Raw genomic sequence first — 11,498 nt, 5'->3', positions numbered from 1 at the left:
TGTATCAGGCATGACCTCTTCCCGCTTTTAAAACCTTTTCTGCATTAAAATGTCTGCAGTCAGCAGTCTCAGTCAACAAAGAGCTTGGTCATAATGTGTTGTCCTTTAATGGGGAGGAGGCATAAAGGTGACTTAAACCAGCTCAGTTAAAGAGATGCAGTGAGTGTGTCTGTTTTATGTGATTGTGTGTTTGAACCTTTGTCTTCACAATGCCAACCTGAATGGTCATATCAAGTATGAGGTAAAGCTTTTAATTATACTGTGCAGTTGTCTTACAGTAGTTGAGCAAACCTTTGTTGGATTAATAAGAGCAGGAAAGGTTAACAGTAAGTAAATGTGTTACAGTGTTTTCATTAATATCGGGCATATACATGCATCAGATGCCAACGAGCTATAGCAAAGGATTGTCGTTAAGCTAGATCTGCCCGAACATCTGTTCGTGTTTACACATGTGGTAAAGTCACAGCAGTCAGCTTACTAAAATGTACAGTAGCTCAGCTCAGCACAGCATGCAGCACCATATTTCTGATACAGATTTTCATATTGTCTCCCGCATGTTTCTTTTTTTCCTACCACCCATGTGCATTTCCTCGCTGTGTTTGTACATATAGCAGGAGTTGTTAGCTCATGGGTTGCTCCCACTATGAATCCCTGTGTATTTATAGCATGGCAGGAATAGTCAGAGCACCATGGGTTGGCGTGGGCCCCATATGACACCTCTGTTTTACGCTGTCCTAACACAAGTCAAGGTCACACAGCCTCCTTAGAAGCATGTACTCACTGCTACAGGGCACAGCTGTTAGTTTATTTTTCCATGGTTACACTGTAAAAAATAATCTGTTTATTTTATGGTAAAATACCGGCAGCCGTGGTTGCCAGAACTTCACCGTAAAAATTACAGTGAGTTTTCTACTGTAAATTGAAATGTGAATATCAGCAAAAACTGTAATTTAGACTGAAAAGTCCTATTGTTTTTAGGGTAATTGTGTGCTTGTGACAATAACATATTCCTCCATTGATTTACGGTAACTAAAAGTGTCTATACGGTGATATGCAATTTTTAATTTTATGCCCTGTTTCTAATGCAACTTGACTGTAATTTCTACAAACATTTTTTCCACAGTATGTGAATGTATTTAAGTATATGATACTTTATATGCCACGTTATTGCAGTTTTTATTTCATTCTTTTGAGTTGTAAGCGCTCTTAACCCTGAAGTCACTTTCTTGCCCACTCGTGTTGAATCATTATAATTCAAGACTTCAGCACAGAACCTCTGGCAGCCTGCATTTTATTTGTTTCTTGTACGAGCAATTTCGCCTTGTGCCCTTAAAAAACATATCTGCCCCGAGGCCACGGTGGCCTTGATGCCCCGCCCCACTGCCCCAGTTGGTTTTGCGGTTTTCTAGTCTAGTTCGAGTTTCTAGCCTAGTTTTCTAGGCTCTTTCCTGTCAACACAGCTTTGACACCTGGGTCTTTTGAGAAAAAAAAGCATCTTTTGATTAAATTCATAATCAGCGGTGGGTTTATTTTGACCCTGGCATGAACTGCTTGGACGGGCTATAATGACAGTTCGACACAAATCTATCACCAGCCAAGCAAGGAGACTTCATCAAACACTCTAATCTGTCCCGCCAGAGTCTCATGTGCTGCGCTAATGTCACATTTCAAGCTACTGAAAGTATTTTGACATGATTCATAATATAAAGTTATTTTGCGTTGTGTTGCCGTTGCTCAGCTGAGTGTGTCACCCGTCAGTCAGTCAAAACCCCGACCCACCTCTCGGTCCTCCTCCGAGACATACACGCATTCACACACTTACACACACACACTGAATATACCGAGCTGCCGTGCCTACCTGTATGTATCAGTCCCCTCCCCACATGATCGCTCCATGTCTCACCGTCTGCGTGTGCGCGCCAAATCAAATACTGTAGCGACCCTGCAGGACTATGGGGGGGACTGATGGGGAGTTTGTGGGGGGAAGGAGTTGTCCTAGTTCAGCCTGATAGGCCAGTTTGGGATAAGGGGGCGGGAAGCGGGAAGTAGGAGAAAAAGAGCGGTAGTTCGGAGAAAAAGCGGAGGAGAGAGGCTGCTAAACGCCATAGTTAGAAAACCAGCTAGTGTTCAGCTATCAGCGTTTCTTATTTTGGGCACTCTTCCAACCCCTTTCTTAGTCTGTTAAAAGAGGTAATAAAACCCGTTTAAACGTCAGCCACTGTGTCTTCATCCTTCTGCCAGCTAGCCCCCGCCGTGTCGGGCTGCAAACGCCACAATACTATCAACCTGTCCGGCCGGTCAGAGTCCAAACACACTGTTGCATATGCCGTTCGGTAGCCGTGAGCTAACATTAGCAAACAGTTAAAGTTGTTTTAATCACACTAAACTGTGACTTACTGTTTTGAATGACTTCCTGTCACGAAACGCTTGCAACTTTCAAATTAAGAGCGCAGTGTGTTAACAGAATCGACCACAGAATTTACAAGAAGACTGTCAAAATAAGATGCCTTAAATAAAATATACAATTTCATTTAGCTCATTTAGCTCTCAAAGTGCACCAGATTGATGCATTTTACTTTACAAGGGGTTGTTTCTTTACCTGCCTGACAGTTTTGACTGGGACTCCAAACTTCCTCAGAAGATGTTCACTTCAAGTTTCTGGTGTATGCTTTATTATTTTTAAAATAAATAAATACCACTCCAATTAATGAACATCTATGTATTTATTTGCAACTTTTTGTTTTACAAAGTAATGAAAGCTGTGCTCAAGTCAAGCCAGAAGTTGCCTTACAAATAACATAATACTGTAGTGTTCATGACCGGCTCTCCCCTGACACTACTCTGGCTGAAAAGCATAAAAAGCCCTAATTTATATTCTTGCATGAGTACTTCAGTAATTCATAACTCAACTGATGGGCATAAAAAGGATTTAATTAATCTCACTGTTACATGTTAACAGAACTAGAACAAGACATGTTGATTAAACAGCGTTGACAAGACCCTCCACAGTAGCTGTTCACACATGCTTTAGGAATTATGATGGTGGAGTGGCAGCTTCCTTACATGCTTGTGTGTACAAATATGGTTTACAGCGTGAGGACAGAGAGGCACGCTAGAATGTGTTCTGTGGAATTTGACTTAAGATCATTTCTGTCCTCTGCGGTTGCCAAAAAATACTTTTGGTGCCCCTTAGGAGATTCAATTCCTCCAACTTTTTCCCCTCCTGATGTAATGATAGACATGAAAAGCATGTTCACAAGGTGTAAAGCTTAGAGGGAGCTTATATTTAAAGAAAAAGCTGAAGGAGGTGATAATATCAGAGCTCTGCTCCATGAGATGAAAGTGAAAGGTGGAAAGTTGTGTGGGGTGAGGAAGGCAGCTTTGTCTCCTCCTGCCCATGTCACTCACTCATCATTCTCTCTTGCTGTGTTGAACATGTTAATGGTGTTGTAAAACATCAATTATTTATTTTGAAACTGTGAATAAGTCAGATATGGATACGGCTTGTGTGTGTTTATATGTGTGGAGGATCAGAGTATCTTATCGCCCCGTTCCAGTCTAGAAGGCCTTGAACACATCACCCAGATCACTCAGAGATGGCTTATGGCACACAGGCCAAACACATATAGGCACACACCCGCACAAACAGACACACACCTACTTACAAATATCAGTGCAGCAATATTAGCAGATTTATTTCTACTGCTTTTCTTTATTTTTCTGTGACCTGTTTGCATATTTGTTTGCATGTGTTCATGTGTGTTGTGTGTGTGCGCATGTGGCCTTTGCCACAGCTCTAGTTTCTACTCCAGCATAAGGTTACCCAATGTAGTCTGTGATGGATTAGTTATTCTGATGTCAACTGAGGAGGTAGCAGAAAGCTGCAGCAGTGGCAGAACTTGTGGACGAACCTTTTCTCGCTTTCCTATTTTTACTTTTTACAGCACATTGTACACACACGGTCTGTAGGCTTCGTGCTCAGGAAGGTAAGGTGTGTGTTGCTTGTTTGCTATTCTGTCTATGAGCTTGTCTGGGCAGCTTATACTGAAGTTCCCATTTCCTGTTGTCCTCTTTACCTCTTCCTTTAACAGAAAGAGTGCAGGGAGCAGATTTTGCATTGCAGTTTCTAAAATTAAAGTCCTAACCCAGAGACCAAATTTCACATGTTTTAAGTCTATTTTAAAAAGAAACCAGAATATTAAACAAAACACAGCAAACAAATCTTTGACATGTCTGTAGTTAAAGGGTTAATAGCTGAATCAGTGCTTCTGTTTTGATCTGTTTTGGAAACCATTTATTTAGTTTTTGGGGATTTAGAGCAGTGATTAATCTTTCCATCAATTTCATATTAGAGGGCTGGCAGTTTTCTGTTGTATTAAACAAAATTAAACAAATGTCATGTTGAATTATTGGAAAAACATTATATATTTGGTCAAGCAAAGCAATATTGGCGAATTTCCAGGTATACAGAGTCTTCCTCTGAAGCTTTTATTTTAGGATCATGGGAAAGTTTTGGTTGCTTGAAGGGGCATGTGGTTTAAGAGAAGATGGGGGCTTGATTTAATTTATTGTTTTATGTTTTTTCATACAATGGTCATATGATTTAATACGAAATGTGAACTTTGACATTTAATCTTGTGAAATGGTAATATTGTCGCTCTTTTAAACATGTGAGACTTAGCATTTTTAAACACATGATTTGAAACAGAATTACTCTTTTTTTTACCATTTAGGCACCAAATGTACTCCATAAAGTATGGGAAACAAGTTTGGGGGAAAAGATCATAATTTGGGTTAAAATACACATTTGCCCAAAAAATTGGAATAATTTTGTTTTCAGACACAACCCTCTGTTAATTGTAGTTTCATTTTCATTGTGATATGTTTGGAAAAGAATGATTAATGAAGTTTTGAGAAGAAAAGCCTGTTCACATTGTCACAATCATTTCATGGAAAGAGGTAAAAAATATTTTGTTCCAACTTTATGAGCAACCGTGTATATACTTTACAATGTACCATAGTAACTATGTAATTAGGTGGTAGGTTGTCTAGAATGTAACGTAGTTTCATAATCAAGATAATTTCCAAATTAACTTGCATACATAACTTCAAATAACGCTGACTTTTTTACCCTAACCCTAACCCTAACCATCCACCCTAAGCTTCTCCCTTCACAGACTTTGTCGCTCTTTATACCATGTTGCCACTCTTCGTCGTTGCTCCCATCATAATTACTACAACCACTAAAGGTCGGCACTTTCAAATTCCTCTCATTGGATATTTTTCGCAGTTTTGAATTGGCCTTCTTCCTGTTTGCACAGTTCATCGCTGTTTCTGTCTTTTACCCCATGTCATCATTTGTTTCCCCTGCTCTTGATAAACCCAGCAGCCCCTCTTTCCTTGTCAGGAAAGAGGGGCTGCTCTCTCATCATCCTGTCCATCCATCCACCCACCATAAACTCTCATTCTCTCTTATTGTCACTTTCCTTTCCTTTTCTTGCTTTCTGTCCTCATCCCACCCAGTCCTTCCACCCACATCTGTCTTCCCAACAATTTTCATGTCATCCTCCTTATTCACTCAGCCGGCCCATCTCTCTCTCTCTCTCTCTCTCTCTCTCTCTCTCTCTCTCTCTCTCTCTCTCTATCTCTCCTCTCTCTCTCTCTCTCTCTCTCTCTCTCTCTCTCTCTCCCAGCAGGATTGCTATCACTGGCACTGGTTTTAGATGGTGACTCATCTCTGGAGTCTTTAATTAAACATCTGCATCAGGCGTCAGCACTAGGTCACACACATACACACATATAAATTATAAGCACACTGCACGCACACTCGCACAGATGTATTTTCAGACAATTGCATTCCCACTAATTGACGCACACCTCAAAGAGGAGCTTATTATTAAATGTAGGCTTTATGCTGAAAAAAAGTCACACTAATCCAGGGCACAATAGCAGCAAAGCAGATTTCTAGAAGAAATAATGTGGCACTGGTAGCTTAAATGTGAACCCTGGCATCTGCAGGAAGCTTGGCCCATCATTGGGTCAGCCTGGCTATCATTGTACAGCCAGTGAATTATGCACTAATGTATGCACAGCCTCAGCTACCCCGCCTGCACTGCTCTGTCCTTCTCCAGTCTGCATTGGAGTCATTACAGGGTGTGCACCTTGATTTTCTTTCCTTTGAGCAGGTGTTACATGTGTTATTATGTTTATGTGTGTGAAAGAGAACCAATGTGTGTGTGCATGTTTGCCAGTGAAGTATCATGTTTGAACAGCAGATTTCAAGTTGAAAGAGCGTCATAGAGAGTCTTGTCATTTTAATCAGAAGTTTATATCAACAATTTGACAAAAAGACAATTTAATATGTGACACATAAGCTCTCAATTAGTTAGTTTTGTTTTAATTTGTTGTTTTCCTTCTTCACAGTTACATGACTCATCACAGTTCCTCCACAATAACAGTACTGTCTCATATCTGTAAAAAAAAAAAAAAAAAGTGAAGCAAGGAGTCTTTCTTTCAAAAAGATTACAATCTTCATCAAGTACTTTCTTTCTTTCTTTCTTTCCATTTTCAAACTGCCTCACCCTCCTTCTCCTCTTTTCCCCCCTCATTTCTGTATCTCCCTCTCTAAATCATCTTTCTCTGTCTGCTGTTTTCCAGAGGGATGGGTATCTTAGGAACAAGAAAGTCATGATGGAGCATGTGCTTTCCAACGTCATGTTCTCATCACCTCATGACAATTACCACAAAGCAGAGCCTTAACCATTGACAGAAACACACTAACTCTCTTTCTCTCTCTGCCTCTCACCTACAGGTGTTGGAAGGATTACAAAATTGAGGGTGCTTTCAGTTTGTCCTGTAAGTGCTTTGCTGAAGACTGGTACTCTGCTGCTGATTCCACTGACTGAGCCTCCCATCTCTCCTTCTGTGTGTGTGTGATCGTCTTATCCTGGGGTCCCAAGGCTTTGCACTGGCTGAACTGCAGCCATGGAGGTGGCCCTGGTAGACTTTGGGAGCCTGGAAGATCTTGACAGCTGCCTTGAGGATGAGGTGGACACCTACGCTGATGAGACTACAGCTCTCACGGTGGACATGCCCCCAGAACACAGCAGCCCAAGCAGCAACTACCTTGTGCGAACCTCTCAGCATTCCTCTACGCCCATGTGGGAATCTACGTCATCTTCGCCCATTCTGCACACGCAGACACTAGAAGTACCCCAGTCCCCAACCATGCCAAGTCCAAGCAAACAAGGACGCAGTAGTTGCGCCAGCATGATCTCCAATTGGAAACTGCTGCTAAACAGTGAGGGCACTAAGGAGAGTGAGAAGATCTTCACCCGGCTTGCTAAGGAGTGCTGCGAGGATCTGTTTGTAGATAAACGAGGGCTGGATGATGGGGACCAGAAAGTCATCATCAACATCGCCGGTCTACGTTTTGAGACACAGCTCAAAACTTTGGACCAGTTTCCTGAGACGCTGCTAGGAGATCCCTTGAAGAGGATGGACTACTTTGATCCCATGAGGAACGAATACTTCTTTGATCGGAACCGACCCAGCTTTGACGGCATCTTGTACTACTATCAATCAGGTGGTAAGATCAGACGCCCAGCTAACGTTCCCCTGGATGTGTTTGCAGATGAAATTCTGTTCTATGAGCTTGGAAGCGAAGCCATGGAGCAGTTCAGAGAAGATGAAGGATTCATCAAGGATGTTGACATCCCTCTACCTACTAATGACGTGTACAGGCAATTCTGGCTGCTGTTTGAGTACCCGGAGAGCTCAAACGCTGCCCGAGGTGTAGCACTGGTGTCTGTTTTTGTCATTGTCATATCCATCATTATTTTCTGCATGGAAACGCTGCCAGAATTCAGAGATGATCACGACCCAATTGTGCCCACAGCGGTACAGCCTTTCAACCAATCTACATTTTACAGTTCTGTAGCTCCACCTGGTGCAAAGCCCACAACTTTCTCTGATCCCTTCTTCATCATCGAGACTGCCTGCATTGCTTGGTTCTTCTTTGAGCTGTGTGTGAGATTTTTGGTCTGTCCTAGCAAAAGAGAATTTTTCCACAATCTCATGAACATCATTGACATTATATCCATCATCCCTTATTTTGTTACCGTAGTTACAGAATTGGTCACAACGCCACAGGAGAGCTCAGGACAGAACATGTCTTTGGCCATTCTGCGTATCATCCGTCTGGTCAGGGTGTTTCGTATATTCAAACTCTCGCGTCACTCCAAGGGGCTGCAGATCCTGGGACAGACACTGAAGGCCAGCATGCGTGAGCTTGGCTTGCTCATCTTCTTCCTCTTCATCGGAGTCATCCTCTTCTCCAGTGCTATCTACTTTGCTGAGGTAGACGAGCCTAACACACAGTTTGTGAGCATACCTGATGGCTTCTGGTGGGCTGTGGTTACCATGACCACTGTAGGCTACGGGGACATGTGTCCCATTACTATGGGGGGTAAAATGGTTGGCACCTTGTGTGCCATCGCTGGTGTGCTGACCATTGCTTTGCCCGTCCCTGTCATTGTTTCCAACTTCAACTACTTCTATCACAGAGAGACAGAAGCAGAGGACAAGTTGCCTTTGGCAGATGCTGTTGAGCAAGCCATGAATGCTGAGACAGACACCAAAGACGGTAGCAACCTCTCGCTCAATAAAGCCAATGGCATCTGGCAGACTGACAAAGGGACTGACTAACTGACTGACTAGACTGACTAACTGTATAAGGACACAATTTAGAAGGAGAGACATTGCCACAAAGTAGGAAAGAAATATACAAAAGAAGAGAATATGGAGGGAATCTATTATCTAAATCTATTGTGATTTCCCTCAAAATAATGGTCAAATGTCAGTGTGAGATCAGTGAGATAAAATATTTGTATGTGTTTTTTAAGGATATACAGGATGTACTGTACTTACCTCGTTTGTGTCTATATGAAATTGACACTGAAAATAACAGACAAGCTGAAGAATCCTCCTATGTTCATGTCAACATATTTCAAGTTTAGGACTCTTCTTCTAGTTGCATAGAGATATAAAACATCTTTCATGGACATATTTCAGCAGTAAGTATGTTTAAAGGATTTATTTTATAATTTTGGTCTTATTCCCATTGTCTTGGCCATTAATCCTTTTGCTGAAAAGATTTTGCACGCCAGCTGCACTGTTAATATTTGTGGCCACAATGACTCTTAACACAGCTTTAAAACAGTGTCTTCTGGGGCCATGAAACATAGGTCTTAGACAGCTTTAAACCAGACAAATGTGATAAAAAGCTATAGGGACATGTTAATTATCTCAACCCAAAATATTCATATGATTATGACTGTTAACTGTATTGCAGAGCTACTTCTTGGTAGAGCTTATAGGAATGATCTTTCTGCTGCTGGAATAGCTCACACATTCATAGGTTAAGGAATTGTGTTACACATTAACAGACATTTATGTTGGAGAAAGTGGTTACTGCCTTTTTTCATCATCAAAATATATGTTCTGAAGTCATGAAAAAACAACAGAAAAACACAAAAAAGTGTCTTGAATGAGTAACTTGTGTATAGTTTTCCTATATTATAGCCCTGCTGTATTTATTAATTTAAAACTGTATCAATTTTGTATGTAATCATCCTCTTTGATGAGTAGCGGGGATAAAAAATCCTCCACTATTATTAGCAGTCGATCTGACTCCACACTATGTAGTATAATGGAGTGCCTTAAATTATATAATGTTGAAATACTGTTGACTTCGCCATACATAATCTTGTTGTAATACCTATGTCTATCATGCATATATGTTCAGTATTTTTTTATTTCTGCTTGGTTGAAAATGTAGACATTGTAACCTCTCTTCTAACATTTGTTTGTGAGAGTTATTTTCCAAAATGCTGTCAAACAAAGAAATGCATTCAGAGTATAGTGGCTCCCATCTGTTTATGAAGTAGATAAAGTGGCAAAAAAAAGTATGCGAACCCTTTTAGATTACGTTCTGCATAAATTTGTCATGGAATTTGATCTGATCTGCATCTAAGTCCTAAGTATAGAACAACACAATGTGCTTAACCTCATACCACACAAACAATTATAATATTTCATATCTTTATCAAACACATCCATGAAGCATTCATCGTGCCGGTGGAAAAAGTAAGTGAACCCTTATGCTAATGACTCCATCGAGATCAACGATTTATGACAAATAAATGCAGAAATTTAGATAATTTCAAAGAGTTTACACACGTTTTCTCGCCACTGTAATAACCTTTTAACCACTTAACCACTTAAAAACCTACCCCACCTGCCAGGGTAGGGTTCAGGTTCGGGTTAGAGGTAGGGTTTCAGGTTGGTTAAGGAATGAAAAGAATTTAGAGCAGAAGAACTGTAAAGTCAAAATGCATGTATGGGGCTTCATTTGAAACGTAACATCTGAAAACCTGAAAATGTGCTTGTTTATCCTGACTAAAACACAACCTAAACTACTATCAGTTCAAACTTACAAAAACTTATTTTTAGTCAAACCCTAACCCCAGTACCCACCAATGGGCAAATGGGTTTTAAGAGGATAAACATCATACTGTTTGTCAACTGGTGGATATCTTATTGAAAAAGCAGATCTTTTAAAAACATAACCTATCCTCTTACATTTTTGCGTATGATATCTCACGAAAAAATGTTACACACAGTGTTTTACATGTTTTCCTATAAATGTCCAGCAAAACAAGCAATCACTGTGTCTGCGCATGCCCCTGCATTAATCTGTAGATCATGGTTTGGGTAAAAGTAATTACATTTGTTAAATATCTTAAAGTTATGTAACACAGGACATGAACAACAGTCTCCAGGATCAAGTCCTGTGTTTGTTTGACCCTTCTATCCACCCCAACCTCCTCCATATGCGGACTTTGTTGCTCTTTTTACTACCAGACTCCCTCCTTTGAGGCAGTTCAGCATGTCCCGGCTAACAAATGCGTCGGTTAATATATGAGTTATAGTGCATTACTTATAAGTACGAACAGTGAATGAGCAAAGCATGATCAAAAACACTGAAAATGGAATAGAGAAGGAAGAAGCCAAAGATAAATCCTGAATGTGGTGAATAAAGGGAACTGTTACGCAGCTGGGGGACATTACAAGCCAAAATGTCCCATGATCTGTCTAATTTGGGAGGAGAAATTGTAAATTATGCTGTATCAGTGTAATGTTCTGTTGGTTTGTTTTATGAGTATTTCTTTTATACCATGTTTTCCTAATATAAAAGAAATCTTGGAATCATATTATCTGAAAATAGCTTTAGACTCATGTAATGTCTGAATTTCTGGTTGAGCATATGATCAAAGATTATGTGTATGTGTTTGACAATCAGCTTCATGGGGATGATGATTATGGTGATTATGATGATATTTTATAGTCACACTCTTGTCTGTAAAGTCACTGTTCCACAATGAGTCGAGAGGTAGACCGGCCTGAAGTCAATACCCGCATTGTCATGGCTACAAGTA

General features: G+C 40.5%; 1 protein-coding gene across 1 annotated transcript; it reads left to right on the top strand.

Moving 5' to 3' along the window:
* Positions 1–6,919: 6,919 nt before the first annotated feature.
* On the top strand, positions 6,920–10,658 carry kcna10a (potassium voltage-gated channel, shaker-related subfamily, member 10a). The gene has a single exon (XM_059334180.1). It carries the CDS (start codon positions 6,985–6,987, stop codon positions 8,704–8,706), a length of 1,722 nt encoding a protein of 573 aa, XP_059190163.1. The 5' UTR covers positions 6,920–6,984; the 3' UTR covers positions 8,707–10,658.
* Positions 10,659–11,498: the final 840 nt, after the last annotated feature.

The sequence above is a fragment of the Centropristis striata genome, chromosome 5 (assembly GCF_030273125.1).
Source record: "Centropristis striata isolate RG_2023a ecotype Rhode Island chromosome 5, C.striata_1.0, whole genome shotgun sequence".
Taxonomy (NCBI): Eukaryota; Metazoa; Chordata; class Actinopteri; order Perciformes; family Serranidae; genus Centropristis; species Centropristis striata.
The sequence above is the reverse complement of the archived record's forward strand: the minus strand, read 5'-3'. Positions and strand labels throughout refer to the sequence as shown.